The 13,113-nt window shown below is 48.8% G+C and overlaps 1 protein-coding gene across 7 annotated transcripts in view; it reads right to left on the reverse strand.

Moving 5' to 3' along the window:
* Positions 1–6,029: 6,029 nt before the first annotated feature.
* Positions 6,030–13,113, reverse strand: part of YAP1 (Yes1 associated transcriptional regulator) — a 116,875-nt gene continuing 109,791 nt past the window's right edge. For 6 of the 7 annotated variants that reach the window (XM_039216539.1, XM_039216540.1, XM_039216541.1 and 3 more), the window contains 2 exons: positions 11,712–11,824; positions 6,033–9,670 (listed from right to left, as the gene is read on the reverse strand). In XM_039216539.1, coding sequence (XP_039072470.1) covers positions 9,432–9,670; positions 11,712–11,824 — 352 coding nt within the window. In that variant the 3' untranslated portion in view covers positions 6,033–9,431. Of the gene's footprint in view, positions 9,671–11,711; positions 11,825–13,113 lie in introns of all 7 variants that reach the window. The other variant, XR_005525354.1, reaches the window with a different exon arrangement.

The raw sequence follows: 13,113 nt of genomic DNA on the forward strand, positions 1-13,113 counted from the left end.
TTTGGAGCGCTGCGTGCTGGCTGTGGCTTCTTTGGGTGGTTTTGCTCGACTGTAACAGCACTGTGCACTGGTCTTGTCATCTGTGGGGTTTCCTGGGTGTCGAGTTCAAGTTTAATGGGGTTGGACACACTCGAGAGCTGCCGGTTGAGCTGAAGTCACTGGCGCCTCGTGACAACCCAGGATTAACAGAGTGACCTTTGTTCCCCGAGCTGCACTTGGCGAACACTCTCCGCACCTGCCCCTCCTCCGGCCGCCCGTTCAGCTGCGTCCACTGCGGGCTCCCCGCACGGTGCTCCATGTGCACTTTCCTCGGGCTGATGCGAGCTCACCACCGCCTCAAGGTTCCGGCCCGCGGCCTCCCGCCGCACCTGTGCTCTGCGTCCCCGTGCGGCCCCCCTCACGCCCTGGCCAGGTGAGGCCCCTCAGGCTCTGGCTCTTCGGAGGCTGAGCGACCACGGCCGCAGGTGGCCACCACACCACAGGGCGGTCTGGCCGGTCACACAGGGAGGGAAACCGCCCTTCGCTGCCCTGGCTGCGTGCCCGGCAGGGGGCCTCGTGCTCAGTGGCTGCGGCTCTTACACGGGGGGGGGGGGGGGGCACGCTGTCCCTCCTCATGCCCAGGGTCGCCCACCCGCCCTGACGGAGTGAGGTGCAAAAGGGCCCCACCAGCACTGGGGTCCCCGCTCCCTTTGTGGCTCCTCCGTGGGCACCTGCTGGAGAGCTTCGGGGCCACGGTTCTTCCCTCAGCCCGGCCACCAGCTCCCTGTCACCACCAGGGTCCACAGAAGCCAGGGAAAACCAAGGTGGTGCCTAGACACACTCAGCTCGCCTGGCCTGTGTGACATGACTGCCTGGACACAGACAGGAGCCAAGACTGTCCCCAAGCACCCAGGACCCGGGCTTTGCTGGCAAGAAGCCTCCCCCCCACGGGCTTGTGGTCTCATTCTTCCTCACTTGAGGAACGTGCTCAGACAGATAGCACCTGCTCGCGTCCCTGCGATGGACAGAATCCTCTCTTCTACCGGAACTCTGAGGGCAGACAGCCTGGCCACCTTCGAGGTCACCTCCCTTTCCTGCCCCCCGTTTCCCAGGCGGGGAGAGCGGACCCCGTCCACGGTTACATCTGTGGAGGTGCGTGCGCAAACCTGTAACTGTCCTTGTGTGCCAGCCTGTTCCTCCTCAGGTGAGTTCAGTCATGACTTAGATTCAGTTTGATAGCCTGCACCTTAAAACCTTCGGGAGCAGTATCCATCCCACGCCTCCGCTGCTCCTCGGATGCACACCGCTCACCTGGGATCCGAGGCAGAAGCGGTGTGCAGCAGAGGTCGGGTCAGAGGTCAGGCCCGGAGCAGCCAGTCCGAAGCTGACCTGGGATGAGCGAGCCCTCAGCCAGTTTGACCTGTAAAACCAGGGCAGACCTTCCGCCACTGGGCTGCTGCCGGGACTCACTGGGCCAGCACGTGGGAGGCACCTGGCACAGAGCGAGTGCTCATCAAGCACGGTTACCCGGTCCGGGCCCGCCCAGCGTCCTACGACTGTCCTCTGATAGTGCCCAGCACACATCCCTCAAGTTCTATACTGCATTATCTGCAGCCCAAATGGAAACACCCCACCCCCCCACCCCCACACGCCCCTAGTTTTCTGCCATGCCATGCCTCTGCCCACGCCAGCGCTCAAGGCAGCTGTCATGGCCCCTCGATGGCCAGGTTCAGTCCCCCTGCGTGGAGTCTTAGCTCATCACCCTGGGAGGGAGGCATCTCCCCGTAGACTCCGCTCTCACAGCACATCATGTGGACCGTGCTCGTCGGCACTTAACCTTCTCGTCTCTTCAGTGTCCTAGGCCGCATGAGGGAAGTGCTTTAGAGAAATGGACAGACTAAATGAGCGATGGGATGGAGCATGGTCACTGTCACGTGGTCTCTTTAGGACTGTGCCTGCACGGAGACCAAGCCGCATCTGTAGCGGAGCAGGGAAGCCCAGAACCAAGAAGTAACAACGGTCATGAGCTCCAGCGAGTACGACCGGCCCCGCGCACACACATCTCCCAGTTAGCGGCTTCCTGCCCCACGGGTAGTGCGTGTCGAATGACACCGTGGGGTCTGGATCCAGGTTCAGGCCACTCAGTTAAGCACAGGAAAAACGCTTGCATCTTAAAGGCTTTGGTATGGCAACCACGGTAATAAGTGGAAATGTTCCTGTAAGTTACAATTCAAATAGTTAGTGAAAATGGCATACTTCCGTAAAAACGGGGAGGGGAAGGGGCTCAGTGTGTACGCTGACGGCAGGACAGGCCTACTTCGATTTGAAGGGACCAGTATGCCCCGTAGGAAGTGTCCTGAGCAAGACTATGCTCCTGTGAAACCGTGCTGCGTTCAAGGGTTAGGGGTGGCCCTCACGCCCTGCGTTCAAGACGGCGTAGATTATTTTCATTTCACTCTTCGGGGCATAAGCCTTCAGGTCCCTCAGTAAATGATGGCATAAACGGAATGCATAAAGTTGGTTAATTTGCTTTTGAAATTTGCCATGGTTAGCAGAACACAATGAAAACTTCTGTGAATGCTCATGCCTTCAGATTTTTGCTTTAATGACTTTGGAAGACTAAGAGATTTGGTCAATAGTTGATTTTTAGTTCAAGTTAGTATGAACTTTCCTCAGCAGTATTCCAAATTTGGCCAGGGCTTGCCGCTCCATTCCAGGTGAACCATGCGTCCTTACTGGGCAGCTGTGAGCTGGTTCACACACACGTGCCTCGCACCAGCCAGGCTCGTGCTGTTCTTCTGCACACCTCCTGCAGAATCCCACAGAAAGTCTCTGGCCTAGAACGCAGAAAGAGCTACACCGTTGTTCCTGGTTTGGATGATGAAAGACAACCAAATCCCAAGGCCCCACTCTCCTCCACACGATCCCATGGTTACTGTAACAGCGCCCAGAGAAAACACTGGAGCAAATGTGGGAGCTTTTGGTGTGACTTCAAGCTCCTCTTGGATTGATTCTCTGTACCCTTTATAAAACCTTAGGTCTTGATCCACGGTCACCCTAGCGATCCGAGTCCTGCAGGTTGTGATATTCTGACTCTCATTTAGACCCTGCCGAACCACAGCCAGGACACCCGCATCGAGCTGGGGCTGCACACCTGCTTCCCTCATCACCAGGGAGAGGTGCTTAAATACAACTTGTTCCGAGGCTCACGTGGGGAGAAACGATCTCCAGCCACTTGTCACCATGTTGGCTTCGAGTAGCTGCCTTCAGTAGCTTGAGCAGGTGTTCCTGAGATGCCCTTTCCTCAGATCCTGCCAGTCAATTACAGCCTTGAGTAAATTTCAGTCGACTAGAGCATCCTGTTCATGTAACTCAAGAACTTGCTCTGTAACTGAACAAATGACCTTAAAAGGTACTCAGATGTGGTTTCTAATAACTCACAATGAAGCCTAAATCCAAAAGGGGCTGTTTAACTCATAGACCCTGTGACGCTCATAGGAACTGATTTCATCCTAAACTCCACTTGGGGACAAGCCTGGGAAGTATGTGGGTAAAGGCGGGTCTTACCCTAAGAAGTCTGCAGGCTTCAACACCTTGCTAACTAAGCGTTCCCTCCGGTTTAGATCCTATTTCCTCTTTCATGTCTCAAAGAAGCCCTTGTACTAAGAATCAAGACCTGTGTCACTCGTTCACTTTAAGTACTAACAAATACCAATTTCACAAAGGTAGACTAACTAGTTTTTAATAGTTTCCCCCTTTGTGGAAAAACCATTCTAAGCACCCTATTAGCTGCCTAGGGATTTTGCAAAGTAGGTTTTGGCTCAGGTATCTCCAAACACTGCATTGAACAGCATGCAGGTACCAATTTTCTTTTTCCCTTCTTTCTGGTTGTTGTTTTTTAAGCTAACAGGTTCCTAGTAACTTGGAGGTCAGGTCTCCTAGTCCAGAAGTTTGGTTTCTGGTAAAATACGGCAGATTTTAAAATTCAGAATCTTGGGGCGCCTGTGTAGCTCAGTCAGTTAAGTGTCCAACTTTAGCTCAGGTCATAATCTCATGGTTCTTGACTTTGAGACCCGTATTGGGCTCTGTGCTGACAGCTCTGAGCCTGGAGCCTGCTTCAGATTCTGTGTCTTCCTCTCTCTCTCTCCACCACTTGTGCTCTCTCTTAAAAATACACATTAAAAAAAAATAAAAATAGAAAAATAAAATTAAGAATCTCTACTCAATACCATCGTTTTGCCCAGGCCTCTATTCTGCACCTGTTTTTATCAGTGACAGTATCACATCAGCTCAGGAAGTCATCAATTTTACATAGTTTTTTTTGGTATCCAGATACTATGGCCAAAAATATTCCATGTGTGATATGGAGAAACTGAGTAAGAGATGTCATGGAATTCGATTTCAATTTCATTTCTAGTTAACTGAAAAAGAAAAACCTTAACAAAATTTCTTGTGATTGGTGACACAGAGCAACCCCGTGCCCAGAGTGAAGCGTGACGACCTGCGGCCACTTCACAATTTACACGGCAGGCCAGACTTCAGGACTGAATATAAACCTAACGCAACCTGTGGCTCCCAGGCTGGGATGGCTGTTCTCTCAGAAGGTAAGGAGACGTGATGGGTCCTCCGGGAGCACCTCAGCTGACAAGATGGCAGCTGCGGGCACTGAACAGGGCTCACGGGCTACTGACCACTCCCGCAGTCATCACGTAGGCTTACTAGCTACTGTTCTTTCTTTCTCCGGAAAAACTAGTTTTCTGTTCACCCAGGCTGAGCAATTCATTTACTGAAATATTTTACTGTAGTTCTGGGTCTATTTAAAAAAAAAAAAAAGTAAATTACCGCACATCAGGTTCTCAGTACAACACCTAACCCTCCCCCAAACACACCGAATACACACCCTTGCTCTCCCTAGGGGCTATCCTTCCCACATCCAAATTAATACATTCCTCGAAGTATTCTGCTGACACATACTCACTAAACCAATTATTTAAAGGTTGCACAATTCAGATCCACAGGATACAGAGTGAGGACGGACGGCCTCCCATCACTGGGCTTCAAGCCGTCCAGCAAGTACGTGGGCTCTCAGAGCAGCCCCCCCGGGCTGGGGGTGGGAGACCCGACGCTACAGACTCGAGGTTCGGTTCTGAGCTGAGGGGCACAGCCACCACACGTTGGACAAGATAAGGGGATGCTAAAGTTCAAACGCCACAAAATTAGTGTCCCTCTACTGTAAAGAAATTATACATAAGATGAAGTTTTCAGATTTCCCTCCACAAAACTGATGCGTGGCAGTTTAACTAAAAGATATTATACACACAAGCATAGAAATAAATCATCTTCAAAAAACGATCAGATCTACTTCTTATTCGAAGTTCAGGACCTACCACCTAAGTTTGTGAATGTTTTTATTTATAAAAAAATAATAATTTTCACTAATGTAAGTTTTAAATTTTGGAGACCATGAGAAAATACCATGTAGAAATACAACCAAAGGCTCTTCTGAGAGACTGTGTAAAGCTCCTGTCAGCTTCTTCTGTGTGGTTACCTGTAGTAGAGTCATTTAAGAACACAGGAGACACCACCATCAACAGGGATAGTCCACGTGAAGAGCATACAACATAAAGTTCAAAGAATTTATATCCGGGGGAACCTGGGGGGCTCAGTCAGTTAAACAACCAACTTCGGTTCAGGTCATGATCTCCCAGTTTATGGGTTTGAACACCATGTCAGGCTCTGTGCTGAGAGCTCAGAGCCTGGAGCCTGCTTTGGATTCTGTGTCTCTCTGCCCCTCCCCTGCTCACGCTCTCTCTCTCGCTTTCAAAAATAAGGAAAACGTTTTAAAAAACATTAAACAAACACACGAAATCCCAAAGAATCACATCCACACTTCAAAAGGTCCAAATCCCAAAACAGCCTTAAGTTTAACGTGTCTACTGGTCACTGAATCAGCTTATAATTCTTTGTCCTTAGGATATGTTCTATTGGAAGACCAGTAAGAAGCCAAAAAAGTCTTAAATATAGTAATTGTTAAAAACAACAAAGAGGAGTTTAAAGAAAGAATATATTTGAACCACATAAACAAAAAAAAGTATTACATAAGGAAAAAAATGTAACAATTTATGTAGTACCTAACATTTGAGCATGCTCTTACATCTAAAACAGAAAATAAAAATGTACTATGGGTACTATATATATATTTCACAAGTGTGCATTAAAGAATTCTCTAATATAAAACATTTAAATTGTGGAGAATACTTTTCATGATACAGAAGACAGCTGTTAAAATAGGCATACCCACAATCCTTAAAAAAATACGCTTGTCGGAGCTAAAATTCATCTGAGTACTCACTTCTCAGATGCGCAAACACTGCACCTGTCAGTCACCGGACACCGCTTCTCACTTTTGCATTTTAAGTTTCAACACTGGTGTGGGTTATAAATTACAATCAATTACTATTAATTTTCAGCGTTTCTGCCAAACTCCCAATAGAATGCACCTATTTAATATGAAATACTTGAAACATTATTTGTATATAAACTCACTTCCTTAATGTTTTTTTCCTTTTTTAAAAAAGACACTATATATTAGAAAATAGTTATGACCACAAATAGTGCTTTGGAAAATCTGAAACCCCAAATCAATGTGTTCCATCAACTGTAAGTAGATCTAAGAAGCCCTAACTGAAAAGAACACAGAATGTAAAAAGCTGATAAATTTAAAGATTATAAAATTGGTTTATTGTGAAAGCAATTCAAGAATACCCAGTTAAAATCTTACCCCGACGCTACCCGATACAACCAGGAAGCACTGAAACACTTTAAAGTTAGGAATGAGGACACAACAAGAAAGGCCACATTGAGGCTGTGATCAGAAGAAGGACTCCTAGGTCTCCGTCAGGTCGTCAGTACAGAGGGCAGGACAAGGTCAAACACGGCGGCCATCAGCTGCCCCGCCCCCCCGCCCCCCCGCACCGAGGTGTAACCCGGGAAAGTAAAGTCGAGGCAACACGAAGAACTCCTATGCCTGTTTCGTGGCTGTACTGAAGTGATCGAAACTTTAGGAACAACCACCTTTAATGACAGTGAGATGCAAGACAAGCCTTTACAGAAGATAAAGAAACTCATCAAATCCTCTACCAAGGTCCCACTGAGTCCTTGCGACCCCTGCCACCCCCCACCCTGCCCCAGCCTAATGCTACCCTGTGGACGCTTCCCTTGAGACCTTCCCCTGCGGCTTACTGGCCAACTGCGAGCGCCTTCTGAGTAGCTCTGATCTTCAGCACAAGAGAAACAACAACATGCAGGATCGTCCATATACTCAATGATGCGTTCTAGGTACAATTTCATTACTGCTCTTTAAAAAAAAAAAAAAAAAAAAATCAGTGAATCTGCACAGTGGCCACTTCCCCTCACTCCCCCTCAGGTAAGTCAAGATTTACCCTTTCGGTGGTTTTCTGAATAAAACCCTTCTGGTCAATAATGACGGATGATCGACCTAAGAATCATTACATACGGCACAGTGACTGCATGTTTGAGCACTGGAAGTGCTTAATCTAAAACTTCTCACTCCTGACTTCTGCTCTCCTCTAAACTGAAGGGTCAAAATACTTACATTTTGTAATTAAAAAAAAAAATCTATCTTCCCAAGCATATCTTCCATAGCAGTTTTAGCCAGGAAAAAAGATTTTTATGTCTGTCATAAACCCTTGAAAATAAGGGCTCATTCTAGAAACAATGAAAGACCCTTAATCACAGAGGCGCTAGCTGGTGTCACTATAATTCACAACCAACTATTACCTTCGTAGCTTATACTGAAGAGTTGATTCATGCTCATTTTGTTCCTTTAAAAATTACTCTTTGGAAACCATTATTACTCCTGTAGACACATACTCTAGTTATATCTCTTCCTGTAAAAATAAAAGTATAATCAAGACTATCTCTATTTCTTTGCTAACTTCAACTACCGATATACATTTATTAACCTGATCACTTTACCAGCTAACTCATGACCTCGACAGAATTCTAATTAAGTAAGAACAATCTTGTAGGCAATATTTCCATGTAGTCTTTAATGTGTTTGTTACAAATGAGAACTAAGGTACTAGAATTTACTTCCAAAACTAGGGCAAAGGGAAATTTCCAGAGCTAAAGGAGGGTAAACCACTATGTAAAGCTCACTTCTGTCGCGTACATTATGAACCTACTTAGTGATTTCCCATCAAGGCTTAAAATTAGTCCCAGGGATCATCAAGGGGAAAATAAAGCCCTATCTTGTTTGCTTCTTTCAAATTCATCAGACAATAACTGTGTGCCAGCGGGCAGACGGTACTCCTCTGGACACTCTCCCTAAAAACAGTCCTTTCTAGAATACTAACTACCCAAATATCTGCAGACTCCCCCAACCAGGTTTAAACGACCTCTGAAATAAAAACTACTAGTCGTGTATTCTAAATGCATACGTTCAAAACTACCATTTTAAAATAAATTGGAAAAGTAGGGAAACCTTAAAAAAAAAAGATACATTCTGCTATCACACTATTATAAAGAGTATAAGTGTGTGTGTGGGTATATATAGAGAGAGCACAAAATCAAGATTTAAATAAGATGGTAAAAAAAATCAGGAAATGTAGGTTTTTACCAAAGGCACAACAGCTGCCGGGAGCTACAACTATAAACAGATTCGTTACTACCGTAATGTGTCTAGGCTGGGGGGTGGGGGAGCAAAAACAAAAACACAACCCAACCAATCAAAACAGAAACAAACAAGAAACAAACCCACAATAAACCCACCCAAACCTATACTAGAATATGTGGCAATAATTCATATATTTCTATGGAAACTCTCTCATGCCTCATAAGCTCCTAAAGTAAAATCAAGGTCACTATGTGACTACCGAGAGCACGAGGAGGGGACGCTAAAAGCACGAGTCTTCAGCCCTGGTCTCAGCTAGCTCATCATATCTGCGCGAAGCATGGGACGTCGGACACAACACTCCCGGCCTACGGACGAGCTGGCCGTGTTTTTCCACCGGCCAAACGCAGCTGAAGAAACAACTGCCTGACAGAGTAAATGCTGGGACGTGAAGCGTTCGAGTTCCAAGTCTGAGCACTCGGTCGGGGTGATGGGCGAACGTCTAACTGGGCAAAAGAAAAGGCGTCCATCGTCCCAACAGGCTCACTTCCCCCAGCCCCACAATGGACAGTAGTTATAATAGCAAAAGAAACAAAATCGTGTTTTTTTGATTCTTTAGAGCCAACTACGACAGAGGTCAGCAACATGCTAACAGCAGCGACGGACAAGGAAGAGCGAGAGAGTGGGTGAGCGAATCTTGCTGGACGTCTGTTCATCGTTCTGGGTCAGCCAGAAGACTGCGACGGGCTCGCGTGGAAATTCTGGGCACACCTCCTCAGATCCTTCACAGATTTGGAAATGGGTCTGCCCGTGGGCTCTATAACCACGTGAGAAAGCTTTCCTTATCGAGCTTGGTGGCGGCCAGCACGGACTCCATGTCGTTGAGGATGTCCGAGCTCAGGGCCTCCTGCAGACTCGGCATGAGCTCCTCGCCCTCTATGTTCATCCCGTCCCCTTCCAGCGTTCCAAGGTCCACGTTTGTCCCAGGAATGGCTTCCAGGTAGTCTGGGAAGCGGTTCTGCTGCGTGGGGAGGGTGCTTGGGCTGATAGTGTCACCTGGTTGGGACAGAGAGCAGAGAGGCAGGTTTGAAGAGCTGACGTCCAAGCTGTGCTTTCAGACACGCCTGACTCGCCTCACCCCAGCCCGATGCCCAGAGTTTATTTTAGGCCCAGCAACTCACAGAACACAGCACAATGCCAAGTTTACTTCTGCTTCAACATGTGTTCAGACGCTGAAGCCACAGTGTGACTGCTTGCTACTCTGTGCTGAGCACTGAAGGGGTCACGGAAAAAACTGAAATCTCTTGAAAACTTATCTCCAGCAAGAGAGACCGAACACGTGTATCACACACAAGCACGGCCACCGGCCTCTTTCTAGAGAGGCTCCACAACCGCAATGTAAAAGTAACAGTCCGGGTGTGGAGTGAATTTACGTACACTTTATGGCAGTCTGTAACTGAGCTGTGTTCCCGGTTTTAAAACATCATGGACACACAGCGTAGCTCTACTTGAACGAAACGGATAACGTGACTTATTTCAGCACTTAAAATCCTGAGTGAGCTGGCAAGGCACTTGAGGACCCTCTCCGAGGACTCGTAATCTTCACTGTGGACAGAGACTTCTGTCTGTGATCCGTATGCTCCCACCGTATAGGCATCCGTATCCGCTTTTAAGTACACCCGAGGTAACATTAGTGTAAGAGGGCTGGATGAAAACTCTCTTCCGGCCCCGGAGATCCCCATTCCTAACAGCAAAACAAGCCTCCGAGAAGTCCCTGCCTTCCTTCTAGGGGTCCCCGATGTACCTGGCCACGAAACTCGTTGTTTGAACATGACCCCACTCTCCTGTCTTAGAGCTCCCGAGAAACTAATATACAGCACCGAGTGCTACAGGGGTTTGGAGAAGAGCCGAAGTGGGGGGAGGAGCAGGGGAAGCATGACGGGCAGCAGACACGTCTGAAGCGTGAGCACGGACAACGGGGGCTCGCGTCTGAGGGAAGCAACGAGGGAGGTGCCGTGCGTTTCCAGACGCCGTGAGCTGGATGGACGACCTGCCGCCGAGGGAGACGGCCGCTGGAGGGCTGCCCCATGTCCCGGGCAGCTCGTGCCCTCCGCTCGCTGCCACGTCCAAGGCCCTCGGTGCTCACCAGGCTCCTGGACTACCCTCCTGGGCTCGTGCAAGGCCCCCGCAGCTATTCTGACAGTAAGTAGGAGAGCCACACAGCCCCACCTTCGCCCCCTGGTTTTCTGAGCCCCTCACACCTGAGTCAGAGCAGAACCTTCAGGGAAGGGGCTGAACCCCACACGATATAGGCGAGCGGATTGCAGCTGGAAGTCTCTCTCCAAGATTAAGGATACGAGGCATTAGGGTGTCTGGGGGCTCAGTCGGTTAAGCATCCCGACCTCAGCTCAGGTCATGATCTCACGGTTCATGGGTTCCAGACTCGCGTCGGGCTCTGTGCTGACAGCTCAGAGCCTGGAGTCTGTTTCACATTTTGTGTCTCCCTCTCTCTCTGCCTCTCCCCTGCTCATGCTGTCTCTCAAAACTGAATGCACGTTAAAAAAAAATTTATTTTAAAGGAAGGGAGAGGAGGTAAGCAGAGCGGAGGGGAGGAAAAGACAAGAAAAGAAAGAGACCAAGTCATCAGAAAGGGTCTTCAATTGCCTTCCGGGCTAACTCACTATTTAAGTGTTAAAATAAGTCGTATCATCAGTTTTAATCAAATAGAGCAAAAGTTGTCCATGATATTTAACAACTGGGAGACAAGTGACAAAATGCCATGGAGAAACAAAGCAGGCAGATCTGAAGGGAAGGGTTCAGGATTTTAACTGGTTTCCTTTTTTTAAAGGATATTTACTTATTCTGAGAGAGAGGAAAGAGAAAGAGACACAGTGAGACAGAGAGAGGACACAAGTTGGGGAGGGAAAGAGAGAGAAGGAGAGAGAATCCCGAGCAGGCCTGAGCCGAAGTCAGATGCTTAACCGACTGAGCCCCCCGGTGCCCCGTAACCGGTTCTGTTCTGAGCAGGCTTTGCTCATGACAGCCGGACAGACCTGCTGCCATCTCACTGACCGACAACTGAGAACAGAACACCCACCTGTGTCCATCTCATCAACACTGTTCAAGAAGTCGTCTGGGGTCCGAGGGACGCTGTAGCTGCTCATGCTCAGTCCACTGTCTGTACTCTCGTCGCGCGAGTGGTAGGTGCCGCTGCAAAACATGAGTTACAGAGCAACACAGAGGTTTACAAGGATTTCCAGGTAACCACGGACGCCTACTGAGCACCAGCAGGGCTCTCCAACACGCTGGGCAACAATCCTGCCGCCTACGCAACAGGCCCCTCCTCCTTCGGGGTCATGCATAGCCCTGGCCCGAGGGGAGACGGACAACTTACTCCTTTTCTTTTAAAGTTTATTTACTTATTTATTTGAGAGGAAGCGGGGGAGGAGAGAGATCTGAGGTGTGAGCACAAGTCGGGGAGGGACAGAGAGAACCCCAAGCAGGCGCCACAGCATCAGCACAGAGCCTGACATGGGGCTCAAACTCACGAATGGTCAGATTGTGACCTTAGCCTAAATCAAGGGTCAGACGCTTAACTGAGCCACCCAGGCTCCCCAGACAAGTTAATCCTGACTGCAGCTGGCAGCTTTAAGGAGGCCAAACGTCTCTGAAGGTCCTAGGTCTGGTGGCAAGAAGAGAAAACAAGAGGGCGCCTGGGTGTTGAGCTGGTTGAGCGTCTGACTTCGGCTCAGACCACGATCTCACAGTTCGTGGGTTCCAGTCCTGCGTCAGGCTCTGTGCTGACAGTGTGGAGCCTGCTTGGGGTTCTCTCTTCCTCTATCTACCCCTGCCCTGCTCTTTTCCTCTTTCTCAAAATTAAATAAACATTAAAGAAAAGAAAAGAAGATACAGTCACAGTTTTCCAAGCTGTCAGAATTTCCACGCACAGTGTGCTCTCCACAGTGCCATCTCCGTCGGGGCCACACAGCCTGCTTACTTCAGGGTCTCTCTCTCTCAGGTGGGGCAGCACAGGCACTGGGTCAGAACGCAGCTCCGGGTGCTGGGGAGACAGGCCAGCGCTACACCCGGGTCCTCAGCTCGCACGGAGTGCAAGCCAAGGAAACCTCAGCCCAAGACAAAGAACCAGAACTCCTTTGTGGACGGGGCCAGAACAGACAGAGTCACTGCCAACGAGGCGAGAATTTCCTTAACTGAGTCTCCTTGCCTCTGTGTGGGGGGAGACCCGAACACCTCAGCTGAAGACAGGAGCCCTTACAGTTCCAGCTAAAGGAGACGCTTAAGAAAACAACACCAGGACACACACTGTGGGGAAAAACAGAAAAACAGGAGCCAAGACAGATTTTAACTTTAGGCTAATGAACTTACACGCAACAGAGTCTAAATATCCTCACTGCCTGCATGAGCACACAGTAGGGGATCGCACTGCCTGCATGAGCACACAGTAGGAGATGTCACTGCCTGCATGAGCACACAGTAGG

Source organism: Hyaena hyaena, unplaced genomic scaffold, assembly GCF_003009895.1.
Source record: "Hyaena hyaena isolate Hyena2069 unplaced genomic scaffold, ASM300989v1 scaffold_638, whole genome shotgun sequence".
Lineage (NCBI taxonomy): Eukaryota > Metazoa > Chordata > Mammalia > Carnivora > Hyaenidae > Hyaena > Hyaena hyaena.